Source organism: Jaculus jaculus, chromosome 3 (assembly GCF_020740685.1).
Source record: "Jaculus jaculus isolate mJacJac1 chromosome 3, mJacJac1.mat.Y.cur, whole genome shotgun sequence".
NCBI lineage: Eukaryota > Metazoa > Chordata > Mammalia > Rodentia > Dipodidae > Jaculus > Jaculus jaculus.
This window is the reverse complement of record NC_059104.1, coordinates 153,243,036-153,267,761: the sequence shown is the minus strand read 5'-3', so window position 1 is coordinate 153,267,761 and position 24,726 is coordinate 153,243,036. Positions and strand designations below refer to the sequence as shown.

General features: G+C 45.7%; 1 protein-coding gene across 2 annotated transcripts; it reads left to right on the top strand.

Moving 5' to 3' along the window:
- The first annotated feature begins 5,878 nt into the window (after positions 1 to 5,878).
- Positions 5,879 to 22,531, top strand: Cfap161 (cilia and flagella associated protein 161). Of its 2 annotated transcripts, none has more exons than XM_045146235.1 (7): positions 5,879 to 6,010; positions 9,158 to 9,247; positions 9,780 to 10,015; positions 12,506 to 12,590; positions 16,749 to 16,907; positions 21,255 to 21,328; positions 21,855 to 22,531. In XM_045146235.1, the coding sequence occupies exons 1-7, from the start codon at positions 6,008 to 6,010 to the stop codon at positions 22,048 to 22,050; spliced, it is 843 nt and encodes a 280-aa protein (XP_045002170.1). In that variant the 5' UTR covers positions 5,879 to 6,007; the 3' UTR covers positions 22,051 to 22,531. The 2 variants fall into 2 exon arrangements, with proteins under 2 accessions (XP_045002170.1, XP_004658298.1); XM_004658241.2 differs by lacking the exon at positions 5,879 to 6,010 and adding an exon at positions 8,507 to 8,598.
- The last annotated feature ends 2,195 nt before the right edge of the window (positions 22,532 to 24,726 follow it).

Here is a 24,726-nt window from a genome sequence, read left to right as displayed (position 1 = left end):
CACAGCAAACGAACTCCAGATGCATTGCGTGTCCCCCCTTGTGTATCTGGCTTATGTGGGTCCTGGATAATTGAACTGGGATCCTTTGGCTTTGCAGGCAAACACCTTAACTGCTAAGCCATCTCTCCAGCATGTGCATGCATATATACCCACATGAGTGCACACAATACACATATACACCTAGCAATGCATGTGTGTGTGTGTGTGTGAGAGAGAGAAAGAGAGAGAGAGAGAGAGAGAGAGAGAGAGAGAGATCATTTCACACATAGATGATCCAGTTACATTTTTATGAAACCATAAGGACTAGATATATTTTTTTCAACCAGGGGGACACGGTGAGTGGGTTGGTGGCAAACAGTGCTCAGTGACACAGCTGAGGTTCACTGGGGAGCCCTGGCTGAGGTGTGAGTGACTTTGACCTTAGCCCCCGTCGTTCATGTGGAGGAGTGTATGACTCTCCAGAGCTCGGCCCCACTCTGTGGGCTCCACTTTCCTCACCTTTAGAGCCAGGGGAGCAGGCTGGACTCATGTGTCCACAGTGTTCTATAGGTTCTGAGGCCCTTCTGTTGTGGCAAGGCTCAAGTTTCTGCCCTAACTCACTATTTAAGTCAGCCATAAGACCATCCTTTTAATCTATTTATTGTGAGCATGTAATTGAGTTTTGTCTTGTTTTTATTTGAAGAAAAGTGTTCACCTGCTTTAAAAAAGAAAATGTAAGCCAGGCGTGGTGGCGCACGCCTTTAATACCAGCACTTGGGAGGCAGGGGTAGGAGGATCTCCAAGAGTTGGAGGCCACCCTGAGACTACATAGTTAATTCCAGGTCAGCCTGGACCAGAGTGAGACCCTACCTCGAAAAACCAAAATAAAAAAAAAAAAAGTAGGGCTGGAGAGATGGCTTGGTGGTTAAAGGCACTTGCTTGCAAAGTCTGACATCCTGGGTTCAATTCCCCAGTACCCACACAAAGCCAGATGCACAAAGTGGCCCATGCCTCTGGAGTTTGTTTGCAGTGGCAAGAGGCCCAGGTGTGCCCATTGTCTCAATCTCTCTCTCCCTTTCTATTTTCAAATAAATAAATAAAATATTTAAAAGTGAAAAAAGAAATTTGAAACAAATTTCTAGGGAAGTAAAGCATGCTGTTGCAGTTAGCTCCTCATTGTTGGACAAACATTCATCTAGACACTGCTTATGGGAGGAAGGGGGTTTCTTACAGGTTTACAAAATCCAGGGGAAGCCCCATCAATGGCAGAAGAAGCTGGCTCCCGTCTATAGATTCAAGCAGAAAGACACCAGTAAGAAGCCAGCACCACCAGCCAGTACAAACAACCAAACTGCTCTCTTCACACTTTGGGATGGACTTCAGATCTGTTCCCCAAAACACACCTTAAGCCTGGGCTCTAAAAACCTATCCCAGTTACATGCCCCACTCATCTCCCCATAGCAGGGATCTGTCTGCTAGGGGCTCACATTACAAACTCAGTATTAAAAAATTATATATAAAGCCAGGCGTGGTGGTGCATGCCTTTAATCCCAGTACTCGGGAGGCAGAGGTAGGAGGATTGCCATGACTTCAAGGCCACCTTGAGACTCCATAGTGAATTCCAGGTCAGCCTGGGCTAGAGTGAGACACTACCTCTACCTCCACCCCCCAAAAAAACATTATATATATATTTGATAGAGAAAGTGGCACGCGTGCTCACACACACACACACACACACACACACACACACACACAAAATGAATGAATGAGTACACCCAGGCCTTGTGGCACTAAAAACAAACTCCAGATGAATGCATCACTTTGTGCATTTGGCTTGACATGGGTACTGAGGAATCAAAAGGCTTTGCTAGCAAGTGCCTTCAACCACTGAGCCATCTCTCCAGCCCTGCAAGCTCAATTACTGAAACACCTGAGTCTATGGGGCCAGACATTCACACATGCCATCCTCAGTAGCTTAAGGATCTCCCAGTTTTGGAGCTTAGAAATTGTTCTACCTTGACGCTGAAAGCCCAGGATATCTGGGACCTCCAGCAGACTTCTGTCCCAATCACTGGATGACAACTCTTGGTCCCCATCCCTGTGTGATGGGTGCTTGTGCAGAATCTGCCTCACAGGTGGGAAACAGTTTCTTTCTGCTCTCATAGGAGAGGACATTTGGCTCCTTCCAGCCCTGCTCCCAAACTCTGGCATTTCCAAAGCCATCAGAGTGTTTTTAGAAAAACTGAGTATCAACTTCTTGAGAAGTCAATGAGGAGGCCCTGGTGTGCAATGAGTATGTGAAATGAGTAGGACATCTCTTCTGCTGTCAGGATTTCCAAGTACATGAGAACAGAGTATCTAATGATCTGCAGCAATGAGGGAATGAAGGCTGACCTCAAGATTGCCAAAGTCAACCCAGAATGTCCAAGAAAACTTAGTCCCACTGGTCATATTCTGGGAGTGAGTGCTGAGCTCCAGACCACTTCAGGTTTGGGAGAAATACAGGGTATACACAAAGCATTCTCCCCCAGAGAATCTGAAGCAAACAGAAGGGAAAATGAGATGGAATCATAAAGACTTGGGAGACCATTTTCAGCATTGTGTGTTCCATGAGGGTAGGCATGGATGCCCTGGTAAGACAGGACACTAAAAAATGTTTTTGTTGGGTTGGAGAGATAGCTCAGCCAGCAAGGCACTTGCCTTCAAAGCTTAACGATCTGGGTTCAAATCCTCAGTATCCATGTAAAGCCAGATGAACAAAGTGGCACATGCATCCAGAATTCATTTGCAGGGGCTGGAGGCCCTGGTATGCCCATTATCTCTCTCTCTTTTCTCTCTGCTTGCACATAAATAAAGTAATACGTATTGTTTTCTATTTCTTTTTCTTTTTCTTTTATTTTATGTATTTGAGAGAGAGAGAGAATATGGGTGTGCCAGGGCCTTCAGCTGCTGCAAATGAACTCCGGATGCATGCACCACCTTGTGCATCTGGCTTAAGTGGGTCCTGGTGAACTGAACCTGGGTACTTCATGTTGGCAGGCTAGCACCTTAACTGCTAGGTCATTTGTCCAGCTCCAAAAGTAGTTTTGTTTTTGTTTTGTTTTACAAGGTAGGGTCTTGCTGTAGCCCAGTGCTGACCTGCAATTCACTATGTGGTCTCAGGGTGGCCTCGAACTCATGGTGATTCTCCTACTTCTGCCTCCCGAGTGCTGGGGTTAAAGGCATGCACCACCACGCCGGATCAAAAGTAGTACATTTCAAAGAGAACTTTGTCATCCTGTTAGAATAGGGCCACTTCTGACATCCTGCCTACTGTACCACAGGGGTATTTAGTGGGAAAACACTTGTCAGCGTCCTGCTAGAGCAGCCTTCCCTGTACTGATGCTTTGGCCCAACGCCCCCCACCTGTCATCATGTGTGCAGAGCTGCCTCCTCCTCTGGACTCTCCAGGGACGGGATTCTTTTATTTGTGTTTCCCCAGGATGGAGCACAGGGTGTGCCTCACAGGGTCTCCTCTGAATGAACAACTGGATGGGTTCTCTCATTGCATTGCTGTTTTCCCATAATCTACCAGCATTAACTTCATTCACTTCTCGTTCCTCTCTCCCTCTTTCTCTTTCTCTTTCTCCACTGCTCCGGGTGTGTAGCACTCACTTTCCCTGCGCTGTCTTCTAGTGGGGCTTTCTGGCCTCTATCCTAGCCAGTCAGCCTTAGATTTGCATGATAGCCTGTAGCCACGGAAAACTTCTCCAGCTGGACTCTGCCCTTTGGTTTCCTCTGAGTGGCTTTCCATGGCCCGCCCTACCTACAGGAAAGACTGTAATTCTTGCTGTGACGCTAGAGGCCCCTTACCCTGTCCTCCTCACTCCCTTTTCATTACCCTGCATACTTTTCTGGTTTTTCGTTGCTTCTGTGCCTGGCCTCACCCTGCTTCTCTGCCTGGAAGTGTTTACTTTTCTGTTTGTTGTCTTGAGGTAGAGTTTCTTGAGGCCCAGGCTGACCTGGAATCCTCTATGTAGTCTCAGTTCTCCTACCTCTGCCTCCTGAGTACTGAGATTAAAGGCCTGGTGGTGTCTACCTCTATTCTTCCACCTTCATGCCCAAATCCTAATTGTTTTTAGTCTTATTATGTCCTTTAAGCCTCAAAATCACCGAGTCAGTGTTATGGTTTGAATACAAACTGTCCCTCCAGGCTCCTGTGCCGAAAGCGTAGGTTCCCGGGTGGCGGAGCTAGTTTGGGAGGTGGCGGGAAGTGGGAGGTGGGCCTGCTTAGGTGAAGTAGGCCACTGGAGAAGAGCCCTGAGAAGATGACTTTGTCCAGCCTCCCTGCACCTGCCATGAGGTAGGCAGCTCTGCCCATCATGCCCTAGATGGTATGGCACAAAACCTTGAAACTGTGATCCCAACTATATCTTTCCTTCTTGAAAATCGTGTCTCTCATGGAACAAGGCATGGAAGCACAGTCCTGTTATCCCAGGGCTTGAGTGGACTGAGGTTGGAGGATAATAAGTTTCTAGCCCATCTGGACAACATAGCCAGTTGTACGTCTCAAAACAAAGCAAAACACAAAACAATTGAGGTGGCTGGCTTAGCAGTTAAGGCACTTACCTGCAAAGCTAAAGAATCCAGGTTTGATTCCCCAGTGCCCAGGTGAAGCCGGATGCACAAGGTGGCACTGCATCTGGAGTTCATTTATAGTGGCTTGATGCCCTGGTGCACCATTTCTTTCTCTCTCTCCCTCTCTCTCTATTTATTTTTTTTCAAGGTAGGGTCTCACTCTAGCCCAGGCTGACCTGGAATTCACTATGTAATCTCAGGGTGACCTTGAACTCACGGCGATCCTCCTACCTCTGCCTCCCAAGTGCTGGGATGAAAGGTGTGCACCATAACAACCAGCTTTCTCTCTTAAATAAATAAATAAACACAACTGTACCTCTTAGCTATTTGCTATAGCAAGGAAATACTGACTGATATAGTTAGTTTTAACTAAAAGACTGATCTCGGGCTGCTAGGGAGACAGCTCAGTGGTTAAAGGGACTTGCTTGCGGGCCTATCACCCTGAGATCAATTTCTTAGCACCTACATTAAAGCCAGACACAAAGTGCATGTGTCTGTGTTCCTAGTAGCCAACTACACCTTTGCAATGGAGGTGGATCCAGGAGAATCTGGAAGCTCGCTAAATGGGTACACACACAGTGTCAAAAACAACCAGGAGGAGCCTGTCTCAAAAAATAAGATGGAAAGATAAGGCCAACACCCCATGGTTATTCTCACCCTGCTTCTCTGCCTGGAAATGCTTACTTTTCTGTTTGTTGTCTTGAGGTAGAGTTATTAGGCCTTCCTCATGGTTATTATTTTTTTGTTTATTTTTATTCATTTAAGAGCCACAGACAGAGAAAGGCGGGAGAGAGAGAGAAAGAGCGCGAGAGAGAAAATGGGCACACCAGGTTTTCCAGCCACTGCAAACAAACTCCAGACTCGTGCGCCCCCTTGTGCATCTGGCTAACGTGGGTCCTGGGAACTTGAGCCTCGAACCGGGGTCCTTAGGCTTCACAGGCAAGTGCTTAACCGCTAAGCCATCTCTCCAGCCCTACATAAATAATTTTAAACAGACTGATCTCACAAGATGCTCTTGGAGAAATGGATTCCATGTTGATATTAACGTGAGATGTACTGTATGTTTTGCCATTGTTTTGTATGCTTATGAGGTATGCTGTCACGCTCAAGGTTCTGAGAAGGCACGCAGTGGAGAATTCTACTTATTCCAGACCTTCAGTATAGCTGACCTCTGAGCCCCTTCCCCCTTCTACTACATCTACTAACGCTGTACCTCCCAGAGAGTCAGCAGGGAGCAGCCTCCGCCTGTTTCCCCTGATGCAGATGCTGAAGTCCAGAGACAAGGAGCGTGTGTGTCAGAGAAGACTCTTACTCGGCTTTCTTGGTGCCACCCTGGGACGATTTGCCTTTCTCATCTAATGAGGACTTCTGTAATCTGTTTGCCGATTCTTCAGGAGTTCAAGCTCCTAGGATGGTAACTTGTGTTTCTCTTTCCTAGTGCCTAAACTTTGTTCCACTTCTCTTTTTCTGAAAATGATTCTTTGACTTTTTTTTTCTGTTCCATATTTCACAAGCAACAAAACACTCCAATTACAGCTTTTCATGTCTCATCAAATAATGATAGCAATATTACATTGGTTTCATAGTATGTCACTGCTTTATGTCAAAATTATAACTATGAAGTGGAAGGAGTGGTAGCTGGTTTTTAAATAAGTAATTAGTAAACTATTGGGGTGCAATAATGAAGAATAAACCTCAGCTTTAATCTTGAGGGTCTAAAGGTTTTTGAGGGATATAAATTAACAATTTTATAAAATTGTATATATAAAATAAACACTTGAAAAATTTTTTTGTTCATTTTTATTTATTTGAGAGTGACAGAGAGAGAAAGAGGCAGGTAGAGAGAGAGAGAGAGAGTACGAGCGAGTGAGCGAGCGAGAGAGAATGGGCGCGCCAGGGCCTGCAGCCACTGCAAATGAACTCCAGACCCATGTGCCCTCTTGTGCATCTGGCTAACATGGGTCCTGGGGAATCAAACCAGGGTTCTTTGGCTTTGCAGGCAAACACCTGACTGCTAAGCCATCCCTCCAGCCAAGCTGTCTATTTTTGAGATAGGGTTTTACTTAGTCCAGACTGGCTTCAAACTCACTGGGCTTGAGGATGGTCTTAAACTCATGACCCTCTTGCTTTCACTTGCTGAGTGCTGAGATTACTTACTGTGTGCCACCACACCCAGCTTCAATACGGACTCTTTCTGAGGAAGGGACCGTTAGGCAATTTCCTCACTGTGTACACATTAGACGCTGGATCTTAAATTCAGGCCCTTGCAAGTTTAGGCCTTCCTCATATTTTGGTTGGTGGTATTACCCTCAGCAAAGCAGGTCTTTTAATGTTTTCCATTCCTTTGTTCATGACATGATTGATTGCTGAGGAATAACCATTACTGCTTTCCAATTTTGTAAAAGTCATCCTTCACTGTGTTTGCAGGCCCATCACACCACAGCTGTTTTTAGTGACAATACTAGCAGTGGATTTGGTATGCTTTGGGTGATGATGCACAAAACAGCGCAAGAGCGCTGGGAGATGTCTCAGCAGTCAAAGGCACTCGTTTGCAAATATCTGCTGGCTGGGTTCCATTCCCCAGGACCCACGTTCAACCAGGTACACAATTGGGACAAGCATCGGAAGTTTGTCTGCAGCAGCAACAGACTTTGTCATTCCCACAGTCTGTGTGTTTTTCTCTCACACACTCTCTCAAGTAAATAAAAATAAACATCACAAGAGAAAATGACGCAACTGAGAGGTGTTGTATGCTTCTGCAAGTGTTACCAGGCATCCTGTTCCACAGTACGTGTTTTACTATGAGGGAAGGATATATCCCATGGCAATGATCAAAGAATCCACAGTTAGTATTAAGCCAGTAGCATAGTGAATTAGTGTTGACTATCAAGTATTGTGTACTAAACATAAGGGCCTGGGCCACATTTTTATTCAGTTGACAGTGATTAGGAAAATGGGTTACAGGTGAGCCACACTTCCATTTGACAGCTTCTCTGCTGCGCCTCAACAAGGTTACTCTGCTGCTTATAACAGTTTTCATTTAGATTCTAATAAAAAGAAAAGTAAGTTTTAGGCCCAGTGAGGTGTGCACACCTGTGATTCCCACACTTAGAGGCAGAGGCAGGAAAATGGCCAGTTCCAGGCCTGTCTGAACAACATAGTGAGTTTGAGGTCAGTCTGGGATACGGATGGAGACAGTCTCAAAAATCCAAAACCAGGGCTGGAGAGATGGCTCAGCAGTTAAGGCTATTGCCTGCAAAGCCTAGTAACCCTGGTTCCGTTCCACAGTACCCAGTCAAGGCAGCTGTACAAAGTGACTGATGCATCCGGAGTTTCACTTGCAGTGGCGGGAGGCCTTGTGAGCCCATCCTCTCTCTGCCTCTTCTCAACTCTCTCTCTGCCTCTTCTCGAACTCTCTCTCTGCTTGATAATAAATAAAAATAAAATTGAAGAGAATCTGAAACCAAACTATGTCAACTAAGCAATCAAACGAAAATGAAAAAAAAAAAAAAAAGTTTCAAGTTTTCTTCAAACCAGAGGGTCCTGGCTCGGGGCTTCCCTGAATTGTTTTGAAATAACCGTTATCTACTCAGGCCGTCCAACCTTTTGAAATTGAGACACAACATTGTCACCTACAAAGTTCACACGTTACAAAAAAAAATCTTATTGTGTGTTACTAAGTTTAGAATTGCGTGTGTGTGTGGGGGGGAGTGCATTCATATCTATTCTGGCCAACTTGGTGGCAGCGGAGGGGGGGATGGGCCGGATTGGGGGACAGACCCTGGCAGGCCCAGCACATTCGCGTATTGTCACTCATTGGCCACCAGAGGGACCTTGACCAACTGCCTGCGGCCTGGTTGTCCTGGCAACGGGGCACGCTCACGCAGGATTGTGCTGGGGCCGGGGAAGGTTGTCTGGAGAGCGGAGCGGACCATGGCACGTAATCTGTATGGTCCTGGCGTCCGGATGGGCAACTGGAACGAGGATGCCTACCTGGAAGAGGTGCGCAGGGCATGGCCGGGCAGCCAGACCCCGCCGCGGGCTCTCTGCTCCACGCAGCCTCCCCCCCAACCCCGGCCCCATTCAACCCCTCTGGAAACCCCCGACAGCTCACTTGTCATCTCTGGGTACCCTGCTCTCTTTCCTAACGTCCCCGAATCTGGTGTCCCTGTCTTCTCTCCCCCACCCCACCCCAGGGTCTTGCTTGCCCCGCGCTGAGCACCCCCTCTCTAGGTCTGGCAGCCTCCCAGACGAGGCTGCGGGCCAGGGCCGGAGGGGAGGGAGGATCTGATGGAACCGCCACCCTTCCCTAAGCTTGTTCTCACTGCTTTGTGGCATTCTCAGGGGCACTGAAGGTTCTGGAACGTGTGTGTTTGGGAAGAGGGCCTGGGCTTTCCTCTCATCTCACAGTCAGTGGGGCCTCATGAGGGAACACTGATGGCCTCCAAATGCTACTTTTGATTGTGACTGGTGTCTTTTTCTTCTCAACCCCAGAACCTGCTACTCAGTAGATCTTTTGACTCTTAAATTAATTTTTTTCTCTCTCTCTCTCTTTAATCAGGAGCGCATGAAAGACTTCTTAGAGAAGAGAGACTTGGGGAGACTGCTCATTCAGAGAAACAGAGCACTGAAAAAGAATCTTTTGAAACAGGTATTTTTAAGTTCCAACATTGTTTATAAAATTCTATTGAATTAAGTATGAGTTAAGCAAAAAAAAAAAAAAAAAAAAAAAAATCCCATAAATGCATTACCATTTGGAAAATAGTGAAGTTTTTGGAAAGTTTTTTTTTTTAATCTGAAAACCAAAACCATGATGTTGACAATTCTTTAAGACTTTAGAAACATAAAAGATGTCTGCTTTTAATTATGATTATTTGCATTTTCCAAATAAAGAAATGAATGGATTAATATGTGCATATGTAAAATGCCTTTCAGTTGGTGCTCAAGAAATTTTCCAGAAACAATGAACAGGTTAATAATGGAATCAAGGCATGAAGTTTCCGCCAGCTTCACTTGATGTTGTTCACTTGATGCTGGAGAGGAGGGGAGAGGAAACCCCTTAAGGACCTGGGGAAGTCCTTATTGGAAGGGGTGCTTAGCTGAGAAGGAAAGCTGTACTCCAGAGGCCAAGGAATTGAATGGTTCACATTCAATTAAATTTAATAATTCAATTAAAATTGTAGATGCAGCTCTCAGTATCTGAAGATGGCTATGTTCACTTTGGTGACAAAGTGATGTTGGTGAATCCTGATCATCCCCCAGTGGAAGAAGTTGGTGTGTATCAGGATGGAGACGTGAGCCTGTGCATGACTCCAGATGAAATCAATGCCCAGCTGACTGATGAGTTAGAGGTGCCCTGTGGCCTGAGCGCAGCCAAGTCCAAGGTCCCTGTGGCCAGAAACACCTTTACCATTTTGAGGTAGAATTATTTGGCTGTTAAAACATCACAGTACCTGGTCATAACTGTCGTTTAAAGAACACGTGCCAGGGAGCTGGGGAGCTGGCTCGTTCAATAAAGTGTTGACTTCGTAAACATGAGCACTTGAGTTCAGATCCCTAGCACTCCTTAAAACAAAAGAGGCTGGGTGGCACTTGCTTATAATCCCGGGGTGCTGGTATAGCAGAGACAGGTGGGCCCCTGGGGCTCACTAGCCAGCCAGTCTAGTCTAATTGGTGAGTTCCATACTGAATGAGAGAGCCTGTCTCATTGACAGAGAAAAGAGTAGGGAGATGGCTCAGTGGTTGAGAGCACTTGCCTGCACAGTGGGGCGTGCATCTGGAGTTCCTTTGCAGGTGTCAGGAGGCCCTGGTGCACCCATACTCACCCTCTGCCTGTTTCTCTCTTTCTCTCTTCTTTCAAGTAAAAAATAAATAATTTTTTTTTTTTGAGGTAGGATTTCATCCTAGCCCAATATGACCTGGAATTCACTGTGTAGTCTCAGGCTGGCCTCCAATTCAAGGCGATCCTCCCACCTCTGCCTCCCGAGTGCTGGGATTAAAGGCGTGCGCCACCACGCCTGGCAGAGAGACACAGAGATGGGGACAACAGGGCCTCCAGCTGCTGCAACTGGACTCCAGAGGCATGTGCACCACCTGTGCATCTGGTTTAATGTGGGTCATGGAGAATCAAGCGCGGGTTATTAGGCTTTGCAGTCTAGCACATTAACTGCAGGGCCATCTCTCTGGATTCAATAAGTTGTTTTTTTTTTTTTTTTTTTTTTTTTAAGAAAAAAGGCCCAGGGAATGACACCAGAAACCAACCTCTGGGTTGCACACTTGCATATGTGTGTGTGTGTGTGCGTGCGCACGCACACACATACAAATGCTCTGCAGGCAAAGGTTATGTGATCATTTTCTGAAGTCTCCTCTTGCTTACTTGAGAATTATTGTTAAGGGACCTTTACAATCTTCTTTGCCCTAGACAGTAGGATAATTGGCCATTGGCATTCCGTCAGAATGGTTGTTTCATGATGATCAGATCAAGGGAATTTCAAGGAGCAGGCTTCCATATTGAGCTCACATTCTGCCCATAAGCAACGGGTTGACTGACTGATGGCTCAGGGCGCTGGATTTGTCGAGTGTTTTTGTGGTTCATGCTCTACGTGAGTTTTACAAGACTATGCCGTTTAATGAAAGGTGGCACTGGACAGGGCTTGCTCTTGTAAAGCTGTCCATGTAAAACCTACTTGAGGTTTTGAAAATGAGCAATGAATGCTTAATGATTAAGCAGAGGCATGATCACAGTGAAAGCTTCCCCTTTGCTGGCTGGTTTACAAGTTCGGGGCTTAGACAACAATAGAGCCCATCCTTTAAGTCCTTAGTTCAGGTTTCTCTTGAGCACAGATGATTCATATTAAAACAGCTGAAAATTGATGACAGCCTCCATTCCCCAAAGAGGGACGATTTTTATTGAACATCTACAGGTACCATCTTGGCTTTATCTAAAGACACTAAGGCACTTGGCCAGAAGTCCCTAGCGCGTGTTAGCATGTCAGGCTCTGGCCAAAGGCTCACAAAGCAGCTGGCTGTGGTCTGCGGTATGGGGCAGGGAATAGCATACCAGTTGGATGTTAAGGCCGAAACAAAGGAACTTTTCTAGTTGCATGAGGTAGCTTATGTTCATAATGTCAGTACTAGGAGGCTGAGACAGGAAGATTAATGCAAACTGGAGGTTTGAGGGCTACGCAGTGAATTCAAGGCTAGCCTTGGCTTCCATGTGAAACTCTGTTTTTTGTTTTAAAAAGTAAAAATTTGTACTACCCAAATAAAGAAATTGGTAAATGCATAAGTAAAATGCCTTTTAGATGGTATTCAACGAATTTGCAAAAAGTGTTGAACAAATTAATGGGTTCTACTCATGTGGTTTTCATTAGCTTCTTGCTCTTCCTTGTGTGTAGCATGAACATGTGGGTCTGCAGATGTGGGTCTCCTGTGCACATGTGTGGAGGTCAGAGGAGGATGTTCAGAGTCCATCTCTATTACTCTTCTATCTTATTTCCCTAAGACAGAGTCTCTCACTGAACCAGGAGCTCACGGTTTCTAAATTAGACTGGCTGAGCAGGAATCTTGGGTTCCCTCTGTCTCCGCCCTTTTCAGTGTTGGAGCTACAGGCATGCATGGCCATCCCCAGCATTTAATGTGGATGCTGGGAGACTAACTCAGATTCTCACGCTTCTGTTACCCGCTGAGCCATCTCCCCAGCCCCTCATCAGCTTCCCTTGACATTGTCTGAGGTTATTGGGACTTTACCTTGGAGAAAAACAAAACAAAACAGAAAAGTACTTTTATTTAGTTATGGTGTGTGGACGTATATTAAGGAAAAAGATTGCCAAAAATCGTGCATAAAATATAGAGCCCCAGGATGATTCCAATGTGGAGTGTTTATGTTGTATTTGGCCTCCATTAACAGTGTAGGTAGAGATACCAGTGGTCAAGTCCTCAGATACGGACAGGACTTTCGCCTTGCGATAACAGGAGGACTTGAGAACCGAATGGTGAGTCTTTCCTTGCATGTCTACTCTGAACCAGTCATTCATTTCTGCTTTCAAAGATGGAATAATGGCTAAGAGACTCTGCAGATGGGGCCTCCTGAAAAATTAAAGTGGCCACAAAATTTAAATATTTAGAATTTTATAACAAGCTCTCAATTTTTCTTTTCTTTTCTTTTTTTTTTTTTGAGGCAAGCCCCAACAGACTGTCTTTTTTTTTAATGCAAGAGGGAGAGAGAGGAAGAAGAAGAAGAGAGTATGGGTGCACTAAGGCCTTCAGCCACTGAAATTGAATTGCGGACATGTGTTCCCCTTGTGGCACACGCAACTTTGCCCGCGTGCATCACTGTGCATGTGGCTTGCACGGGACCTGGAGAGTTGGACGTGAATCCATAGGCTTCTCAGGCAGGCACCTTAACTGCTCATCCACCCCTCAAGTCCTCTCTTTTTTCCAAGTTAAGCTTTTTTCATCAGCCAACCGAGGACATATCTCTTGTACATAATCCAAGAAGCGGTGTCGCTGTTTAAGTAGAACATTGGCGCCTATGCTTTTTTTTAGAATGTCTTTGAAAGTTTGAATATACGCTCTTTATCCTATGATAGGGCATGTCACATATTTTATACCCAACTCTAAAATGTGCTCCCCTCAAATTACCTTACAATGTAATGTGTGCTCATCCCCAGGGAGTGTCCTCAATGCTGAATCTTTTACTTATTTATTAATTTATTTATTTGAGAGAGGAAGACAAAGAGGCAGAGAGAAAGAGAAAGGGAGAGAGAATTGGTGCTCCAGGGCCTCCAGCCACTGCAAATGAATTCCAGATGCATGTTCCCCCTTGTGAATCTGGCTTACGTGGGTCCTGGAGAGCTGAACTGGGATCCTTTGGTTTTGCAGGCAAATGCCTTAACTGCTAAGCCAATTCTCCAGCTCAAGACTAAACCTTTTGAAGTTTCCCTTCAGGCTTCTGGGTAAGGGGTCCCAGGGTCCCTGTTTGGGCACCGGCTGTGTGACCAGCATGGTTTTGACTTACTGGGGTGACTTGACAATTAGAAAGAAAGACATAAAGAATAGAGTGAAAGCTGGGATCAGGTGGTCTGCAGGCTCTGGTGGAGACACTGTCGTAGCACCTAACCAGCGTGGGGGACAAAGTCAGACAATGTAGGAATAAGGCAGTTGTAGACTCTGTGTGTGTGTGCGTGTGTGTGTGTGTGTGTGTGTGTGTGTGTTTTGTTTTTTATAGGTAGGATCTCTCTCTGGCCTAGGTTGACCTGGAATTCACCATGTGGTCTCAGGATAGCCTCAAACTCACCAGTGATCCTTTTCCCTCTGCCTCCCAAGTGCTGGGGTTAAAGGTGTGTGACACCATGCCCAGTTGTGCTATCTTTTGTACAAGGTCAGGCCCATACAGGCAGTCCAAGAGGAGGACCTAAGGAGGAGCTGTGTCCCACCCTGGTCTCTGTGGCTCAACTGGAGGTAGACACGGCTGTGCCTACGGCAGTGGCTTCTACTGGCTGTGGCTCTCTACAGACTCCATCTCTGATGTCACCGAGGTTTTAGCCAGTGGCTTTGCATAGGCAGCTGTGGATTACAAAAAAGAAAGCAAATACGCCCTTAAAAGCTAAAAGGGGCCATACATAGCTCAGGGAGCACACTGCTTGCCTCACAAGCATGAAGAGCTGGATTTGATCCTCAGATGTAAAAATGCTGGGCAGAGTGGCGGGCACCTGTAATCCCTGGGGAGGTGGAGATAGGCGGGTCCCGGGGCTTGCTGGACAGCTAGTCTAGCCTAATTAGCTACAAGCCAGTGAGAAACCCTGCCTTGTTGTTACAGATAGGATGTGAAATGTCCCTCACATGATCCAGTGTTTCAACTCTGGTCTCCAAATGGTGGGGCTGTGTTGGGAGGCAATAGAACCTTGAGGAGGTGAGGTCTCATTGCATGGAGGCCTTTGTTTAGATAAAGTAAGGATAGTCTGGTAGAACTAAGACATTAAGAACTGGAGTGTTCCTGAGAAGTGACAACGCTGTCCTCAATATGCATGTGCATACATGTGAGCACACAATCACACACACACACACACACACATACAAAAAGCTAAAGAGTAAGGGAGAAAAGTCTTCTGTAATACCACTGTCAAAAAGTTTAGGGGCTGGAGAGATGGCCCAGTGGTAAGGCTTTTGTCTGCAAAGCCTAATGACCAGGGACCAATCCCCCAATATCCACGGAAGGCCAGATGTACAAAGTGGCACATGCACATGAAGTTCGTCTGCACTGGCTAGAGGCCCTGGTGAACCCATACTCTCCCTCTGCTTGAAAATATATAAATAATAAATAAATAAAAAGCAGGAGCTTATAGCACTTTCACCTATAAACTGAATGATCCACTTATGAATATCTGAAACTCCTCAAATGTCACCAACCTGATCTCACCAATCCTAGCAAGGTATACTATGTGTTAACTTTTTTTTTTTTCCTCTTTGGGTTTTATTATATTGTCCAGACTGATCTCGAATTCCTGGGCTCAAGCAATCCTCCTGGACTATCTGGGACTGCAGGCATGAGCTACCATATCTAACTCTTTAATTTATACCTTTAATTATCAAACGTTTACCTCCCAAGGGGGAAGGACAATATGAGATGCTCAGATTGTCAGAAGCCAGGAATCTCGAGACTTTGATCTTAGACCAGAATTGGTTGTGCACAGTTGTAATCTAATCCTAGAATGTGGGGAAGCTGAGGCAAGAGAACGCTGTGAGTTTGAGGCTGGCCTAGGCTATAGAGTGAGATACTGTCTCCAAAGAAGAGAAAGAAATCAAAATAACAACAACAACAAAATATATAGAACCAATAAACTTGGCTTTGAATTTTACTCGCCAGTTACATGGTGGGAACTTCCGTAAATTGTTTAACCCTTTTGCACACGTGTGTCACTCATTAAGTGCAAGCCTGTCTTCTCACCGCAGTGTCACACGGGCACATGTATTAACGCATTTAACTTCGCAAATGAGTCTCTGACATGGGGACCCTGGGGACAAAGAATTTAAGAGGATTTGCCTTAGGTCACTTAGCTAGTAAGTGGCAGAGCAGGACTACATACCCTTGTTCCAGTTAGGATGTGAAATGTCCCTCACAAGATCCAGTGTTTCAACAATGGTCTCCAAATGGTGGGGCTGTTTTGGGAGGCGATTGAACCTTGAGGAGGTGAGGGTCTCATTGCATGGAGGCCTTTGTTTACATAAAGTAAGGATAGCCCAATAGAATTAAGAACCATTTTTTCTTATAACAATACAACGAAACAGTTATTATTATTTTTTATTTTTTTGTTCATTTTTTAAATTTATTTCAGAGCAACAGAGAGAGAGAAAGAGGCAGAGAGAGAGAGGGAATAGGCACGCCAGGGCCTCCAGCCACTGCAAATGAACTCCAGACGCATGCACCCCCTTGTGCATCTGGCTAACATGGGTCCTGGGAAATCAAGCCTAAAACTGGGGTCCTTAGGCTTCACAGGCAAGCCCTTAACCGCTAAGCCCAGAAAGCATTATTTTTATATTCACCTTTGATGAGCTCGTTTACTCATTCTGTTTTTTTGCTAGTGCTTTTGATTTCCACAGAGACATCCATCTTATCTTCAGATGGTGACAATTTTTTTTTTGTCTTCTTAACCTCTCATCATTTTTGTGTCATGCCTTTGAAACAACAAGCACTTGGGGGACATTTATTTAAAGAAAAAACAACCCCTGCTGGTAGTGGTCCTTCTCGATCAGCTCTTGGTCTTACTGTCTTTCTACACAAACACAAGTTAGTGGTTTGAGGAAGATCTGCTTTGCTATTTCAGCTCATGTTGTGCCCGTTTCTCTGCATGTTAGCATTTGGCTGCACTTCAGGCTTCCAGTTTCTTCAACATTATTCATAATAAGTATGACGCAGACCTAGGTCCACTGAGGAGGAGCAGGAGACGGGGAGTGGGAAGGAGACAGGAAAAGGAGGGACGGAGAGGGGAAGGGGCTATCGTCCAGCTCGGTATTTCTAAGGCAGAAGAAAGATAAGCTTTCTTACATAAGGAACATTTGAAAGCGGCCCTGCTTGCTGTCCGGCTCCATGACAGCCTTTCCCCAGGGCTTCAGCAACTTTGACTCAGTCCAGTGCTTGCTGCCATTTCCAGCTCTATTTAACAAGTGACCACAGGACCCTTCTGAAGTCATCAAAGAGGTCTTGGCTCCAGGAAGTAAACCTGGTGGACGAGGTCTCTCATCTGAACTGCTGGCAGGCTGCCTTCCTGGACCCCCAGCTGCGCCTGGAGTATGAAGGCTTCCCAGTGCGGGTGAGTGCCGCTTCATCTGGAAGACTGGGTCCCGTGGACGATGAGACTAAGGGAAGTGGTTCCTTCCCGGCTGTAAAGCAGAGGCTGACTCACTATAGCTCCAAGCGCTTGGGGACCTTCTCTTTCTCTCTCAGCTCTAAATCACCCAGAAGTGGAGAGCACCAGATCTCTCTGCCGCATCATCCTGCAGTCCTAGCTCTCCACCTCAGTGCACGTTACAATCACCTGGAAGCTGTGCACAAGACCCTGCAGCCCCATGTACTTCCCCAAACAGGCTCAGGGCCATGTGTGTGAGAGCCCAGGCTTCCGCACTGTGTCTCTACCTATTCTTGGTCCTGGCACGCCTGTTACGTCTTCCCTCCTCCCCTCCCTTCCTTCTCTACTTCTTTTTTTTTTTTTTAATTTTTAGTTTTTAAATTTTTATTAGCATTTTCCATGATTATAAAAAAATTTGAAATTCCATTCTCCATCATATTACCTCCCCATCACAACCATTGTACTTACATATATACAATATCAACCTATTAAGTACCCTCCTCCCTTCCTTTCTCTTCCCTTTATGTCTCCTTTTTAACTGGCCTCTGCTACTAAGTATTTTCGTTCTCACGCAGAACCTTCTCTACTTCTGTCACGAGAAATGTTTCCCCTGGAGAGAGATGAAGTCACATTTTCATCCCAAATAAGGCACAGATGACAGAGCAAAGGATGATGACACCCAAATCAGTTTTGGTGAACCAGTGAATTTATTGCAGTTACTTACAGAGCAAAGTGAGGGGCTGCCTAGGGAAGCAGTAGATGACTCAAACATGGCTGCCCGAGGAGAGATCTCAGGGGGCAATTCACCTAAGCTCGGGGGTCTCTGGCCCTCTACTTGCAGGTAGTGCCAATGGAGAATCTCCTCCAAGCAGTTGTTTCCCCTTCATATAGCCTCAGGGTGGGGCCTTGCGACCCTTTCCCAGACTTGTTGACCTCCTGAGTCTCTGGAACTTACTTCCTGCCCCACCCTCCAGGAAGGGATATTTCAGTTTCTAGCTAACATAAACTTGGGGAGTGACTGAGTGACTTCTTAATTCTCAGGTCTCCAAGACTTGACTTTCTGACTATCCAGAGCCTCTTTTCTCTCTTCGGTTTGGAAGAATGTGCTATACAACACCTTCCTTCCTTCTTTCTTTCCTTCTTTTTCTCTTCCGTTCCTTCCCCCTTCCCTCCCTCCTCCTTCCTCCCTCTCTCTCTCTCCCACTTTTCTCCTTCCCTCTCTCCCTTTCTTCCCAAGCTCCCTTCCTCCTTCCTTCTTTCCTTTCTTCCTTCTCCGTCAGTCTCTTCCCCTTTCTCACTCCATAGCCCAGGCTAACCTGGAACTCTCCATCCTCCTCATTAGCCTCCTGGGCGCTGGGATTATAGGCTGGAGCCACACTGGGTTAAGCTGTCATTGCTAAAGAGCTTGGGAAATCTTAGGGAAGAGCATGGCAGGGTGATGCGCACAGTCTGTTGTCGTAGACCTTGGCCTGGGCTGGGCTGGAGCATCAGGTACCTCTCAGGTCCCTGTGGGCACAGAGAAGGCTCTCTGCTTCTCACGCCAGCCGCTTTGCTTATGGGAAGTCACTTGGAGAGCATGACTTTAGTGGCTTAACAGGATTGGCCAGGGTCCTCCCCATTGTCCAGGAAGGGGATGTTGTGGGAATGCTTGGACAGGTTGAGACTCAGAGCCTCTTGGACAGAGGACAGGAAGATTTATGAGTGAAAGTAAAGGAGCTTATTACCCAGGGGCCACGGAGCCCCCCAAAGCAGTTCTGCTCCCCAGCTGAGACTTGATTTCCATTTTATAGCTTTCATAGCCAAGGGGAGGGGTAAGTGAGTAATCAGGGCATGGCAATTTGCCTATTAATCGTTTCTGTAGTCAGGCCACCCCAATGGTGAACTCCATTTTACTTTGTTTTAGCCTAAACTGTCTTTCCTTCTATTGCCCCTCTGGGCCCCTTCTGGACAGTTCCCTCTTTGGGATTTCCCCCATCTGCTGACAAAGATAAGTTTAGCTCCTCAGCGATGAACTCTTACAGTAGCTCAGTGAATCAATTCAACTTTTAGCTTCTTTTCGACCACAGCACTAGTGGTCTGACCCCCAGATTTCTCTGTAATGGCATCAGCCCTGGGTTTAGGCATTCAGGGCCTTTTATACCTTTCATCTATAGCAGGTGCAAGCAAGCCAGTCACAGAAGCGTACGTGGTATAACCAAGCAGCTGCACAGGTTAAATTTCCTGTAACTCTTGTTCCAATTAGCTCAAGTCTATCAGTAACTTGCAGAGTGGGTGGGGACTTACCTCTGTTCCCTGGTTCCTCCCAGTGGGTGACTGTGGGGGTGAATGAATGGGAGTTTACCTCTATTTCCTGTGGGGTAACTCCTGGCCTGTTGCGGGGCTTTACGACCTGCTACAAGTTCCCTTTAATATAGCTATTTTCTACTAGAGGGGCACAGTCACAGGCTACTGTGTATCTGCCCCACCCAGTGGGGCCTGTCTCTTTGGAGATTTAGCATGGGGCCCTAGGCTTCTTGAGGTCCTTTCTCGGTGTCCCAGGATGGAGAAAAAGCGCTCTGTTCCTGACACAGTGGGCTTGGCAGCTTTCTTCTCTGCAGCCATCTCTGTCTAGCTTGGCTCTCCTGGGACAGTGGTGGGCATGAGCATGACCTTCATTTCCCCTATTTAAACAAGCTCAGTTTAAATGCGTGCATTAAGGTTATTCACGTTACCTTCTTAGGCAGTTTTGTGAAAACTCCCGGATGTCCGCTGTGGAGGGCATTCTGTGTGGAGGGTGTGCGTCGTGGTACGGTGGGGCTGGTAGTCTGCGGAGGGAACAATGGTCCAGGCTCCCAGTTCTTTTACTCCATTGTTGACTCTCCTCAGGACCCAGGCAGGTCTCTGACCCTCACTCAGCCAAGCTCACACATGTGCCAAATGGAGACCCCCGAGCTACGTCACATGCCACTTGCAGCTGAGTAAGCTTGGTGCCTCAGCTGTTGGGATGAAGGAAAATGCATAGAAAGAAGTGGGGTGCAGGGAAAGATTCGGAGAGAATTTGGTCGGGGGGGGGGTAGGAGATAGTCCCAAGACATAGGGCATTGCTGGGTCTTGAATGTTAACAGGAAGCAAAGGGTGATTATACTTTTTTAGTGTGTGTATGTGTGTGTAAGTGTGAGCACGCACATGTCATGGTGTGCATGTGGAGATCAGAAGACAACTGTCAGTCAGTCCCTCTCCTTCCACTTTGAGACAGAGTAGCTTTGCGTCTTGGTGCTGAGTTCACTGGGCTAGCTGGACCAGGAGCTACCCAGGGTCCTCCTGTCTTTGCCCCCCAGCTCACTGTAGAGCACTGGGGTTACGGCTGTGCGCGGCTGCGCCCTGCTTTACGTGGGTCATGGGTATCCGAACTCTGCTCCTCGTGCTTGCATGGTAAGCAAGCGCTTTCCCAGCGACCCTCTGTCTTGCTCTGGAGTGTGACTTCATGACTGAGCACGTCAGCAAGCTCCTCTCTCAAGCAGGGGAAGACAGACAGGAGCCAGGCTAGCGCAGTCAGGGAAGGGTGGTGGGGGAGCCCGGCGGCAGGTTGGCAGTATTTGGCTTAGACAGCACTCATACTTTGTCCGGTCATGACTAGCAGGGTCTTGGGTCTGTCCAAACCCACTACAATCACAGTAACTGCGCCGGAGGCAGAGACCTATGAAGCGGGTTTCACTCACCAAGAAGGCTAGCTCACAGCTATGGGCACTTGGCAAGTACTCATGCCAGGGGCTGCCATCCTGCTGCAGTGTTCTTTTTACATGAGTCAGGATTTTAAAGTTAGGTTTATCTGGCTGTGTGTGGTGACTTACATCTGGAATCCCAGCACTCAGGAGGCTAAGGCAAGAGGATTGAGAGTTCTAGGCCAGGGATGTGATCTCCAGTATAGGATAGGTGTGATGGCGTACGCCTTTAATCCAAGCACTTGGAGGCAGAGGTAGGAGGATCACTGTGAGTTTGAGGCCAACCTGGAACTATATGGTGAGTTCCAGGTCAGCCTGTGCTACAGTGGGACCCTGCCTAGAAAAATATAAAAGCAAAAATAAATGAAAAACTCTAATATGAGTTCAAGTAATGATTTCACCATGTGGATATTTATCATTACATATTTTATCTAATCCATTGTGGTTTGGATTCCAAGTCATTCATACACACATACATATACGTATGTATATGTGGGGATATATATATATATATAAATTGAAATTAATACATCATGTATGTCTAGATTTTTTTGGCTCAGAGGAAACTGGACAGGATGCTAAACTCACTTTCTTTTTTTAACCTTTAAAGGCAAATGAAAAACTTGTCATCTATCATCGCCACACAAACCGGGCCCTGGTGGCCCACCGCCATCTTTTCTTAAGGTATTGTATTGCAAAGTCATAAGGTGGGCTAAGATACGTGAGCATAAGCAAAGGTGTTCAACTTTAAGTCCAAGTCCACACACACAAAAGGCTCTTTGATGTTGAAATCGTGCTGTGTAAAATGATGATGTAAAAACTCTCCTGGAAGTCCTCCCCACAGAAGGATTTTACCAGACAATCCTACAAACTGGGAGAAACATTCCTGACAATACACCACATTTTAGGGACACCCCAATGCCCTGGTGGGATCCTATAAAGGTTTCCTATAGCAGTCTGCTTTCTATGTTTGTTTGGATCTTTGTTTGTTTTGAGGCAGGGTCTTACTCTAACCTGGGCTGACATAGAGCTCACTCTGTAGCCCTAGGCTGACCTTGAACTCACACAGATCCCCCTACCTCAGCCTCTCTTGTGCTGGGACTAAAGGCATGGCTCATGATGCTCTGTTGCAGCCTGCTTTTGTGGTGAGATTTGCTCTTAGAGAGAGTTGTGACTCAATTTCCAACCAAAATCCATCTTTGTTGCCCAGGACCTACTTTGGAAAGGAAATTGAGGTTGCAGCTCACACACATCTGGATTCACACAGAGCTGAAAAACCCAAGAACTACTGGATGCTGGTGACAGGGAATCCCAGGGACAGCTCATCCACTATGCTGGACTTGCCCAGACCACCGGCAGAGGACACCAGTGCGGTGGAGCAGGCCATGGGTCTCAACACGCAGTGACATGCCAGGCCCATATGTGTTCTCTCAGGGCCATTCTCTCATCAGCTGTAACTGTAAAAGAAACTTAACAATTCTGCTTGTGTCTCAAGGTGTTTATAGGTAAGGTGCAGAACTCTTGGAACTTAAAGATGGTGTTACTCCTAGAAGGACTGTGTTACTTTCCACAACGATGTCTATGTAATAAAGCTGCCAGAAGAATACAGAAGTTTTGGAACTGCCGTTTCTACCTCTGCTCTCTTCCACGTGGAGACTATAGTTACAAGCTGTGACCTTCTTTGGAAATTGAAAATTTCCCCTAGTAAGCATCCCATGTTTGGCTCAACCTCTGATTTAGGAGCTCAGTTCTCTACCTAACCTAACCAGTGATCTTACAATGACCCTCAAACCATAGAATCCCTTTTCCTCTGGCTAGTTTTTGAAAATGACCCATTTATTTTGTCATCCGTGTGATGTGTTATTTCCCAGAGCCTGAGTGTGCATCTTTCCATTAGTTTTCTCAGCTGCCCATTCTTCCTTGATCGCCTTTCCTGTGCAAAACATTATGAGAGGAAAGATGGCGCCAGCCCCGTAGATGCAGGTATGTCTTCAGTAGGCCGCTCCACGTCCATGTGTCGAGAGACAGGAAGTAGGGCATGGTGGGTATTTGATTTTTTCCTCTGAACTCATTTATTTAGAGATCAAACGCAGTCATTCAAAATTTAGAAATAATATCAACACACAGAATAAACTTGGGAAATGAAAAGGAATTGTTATATTCCATTCACATTAATAAATATTTTAAAAGAAGCCAATGTAAGTAGACATTCAAAATACCAAGCTTTTCTACCTAAATCAGTGCATACTACTTGATTTCCAGGTTGAAAAATTAATTCACTATCCCAGTACATGACAATCAATACATAAGTATTCTAAACTCGTGTAAGTATGCTATAAGCAGTTTATTCTACAGCAGTTCACCATCCTCCTGGCCTTAGTGTGTGGAAGAGAGCAGGCTAGACAGTAGCAATGCATGCCACATATACTTGCCACCATTAAACTATGCATGCATTTTAAATATATATTATTTTAATGCCAAAATGGTGTCTATTTTGTTAGAATTTTCCAACTTTGCCGCTAATTACATATTTGACTCCCTGTATTCATTTTTTTCAAATATTTATTTGCAAGAAGAGAGAGAGAGAAGAAATAGAGAGAATGAGCACAATAGGGCCTACAACTGTAGCAAATGACTCCAGACGCATGTACCACTCTGCATTTAGCTTTACGTGGGTACTGGGGAATCAGACTCTGGCCATTAGGCTTTGTAAGTCAGCACCCTAACAGCTGAGCCATCTCTCTAGCACCCCATTTTAATTTTTAAAATATATTTATTTATGCATTTGTGAGACAGAAAGGGTGTGCCAGGGCATCTTCCTGCTACAACCCCAGACACATGTGGCATGTTGTGCATCTGTCTTTACACGGGTACTGGGGACTTGAACCAGGGCCAGCAGACTTTGCAAACAAGCATCTTTACTGAGCTATATCCCTGGCCCAAGTTTTCTCATTTGTTAAAAAAAGTTTCCTTATTTAAAAAAAATCTTATTTTTATTAATTTATTAGAGAGAGAGCGAGAACAACATGCCATGGCCTCTAGCCACTGCAAGTGAACTCCAGATGCATGCACCACCTTGTACATCTGGGTTACATGGGATCTGGAGAATTGAACCTGGGTCCTGAGCTTTCACAGGCAAGTGCCCTAACCACTAAGCCATCTCTCCAGCCCAAGTTTCCAAGTGAGAATAGGATTAGGTTTTATTACGTATCCATTAAAGTCTCATGTTTCTCATAGTTTGTAGTGTCATCCTGCCCCATTAAAAGCTTTGTGCCATTTATTTTCAAAACCAACTTTTATAGTTTCAACACCTTCTCATCCATGATTTTCCTTTTCAAAGTCCTTCAGAGTCACTAATACCTGCATGAAATCTATATTTTTGCATAGGTTCATGTAGACAGTGTTCTTTTTGTTGATAAGAACAGCTGTGCTTTCTACCCAAGAAAGATTATAGTGTCATTGAATATTCAGTTTAGTGCCATCAGTTATCTGACTTTCTGTGAAATAAATATTCCTTGACCTCTATTCATGACCTCTAGTGCTTTCCACTGAACACTGACCATTAAGGGACAATCCTGATGACATGTAAGTGACTTTATCTTTAAAACAACTTGCTTAGCAGTTCTTTATATAATTTTAGAATAACCCTGTCCTTTGTGATCCTCTGGAAGGCAACACATCAGGTTTTTCAAATGGCAGTCATCCATTTATTTCTATGCTTTGTAAAACAGCTTAAGGTCAAACACAATTTTAAACTATCAAGCAGCTTCATTTTCACTTTCAATGTCACATACACAGAACAGGGAATATGTCTACAGTGACAACTTTTCCTACCTTGCCACACTAAACTTGACATTCTCTCTGCAACTCTTACGACTTGATCAATGCACGCAACAAGAAAACGAATCAAATAGCAAGCAGCAAAATCTAAATGATGCTAGTCAAAACACCGGGGAGGCTACATAAGAGAACACGCATGCACATGCCCGTGGCCACACACACAATTTTATAAGATCTGGGAATACTGCAAATTTCAAATAAACCGTGACCAAAGTGGGACTTTGATGCCAGAAATATTATTC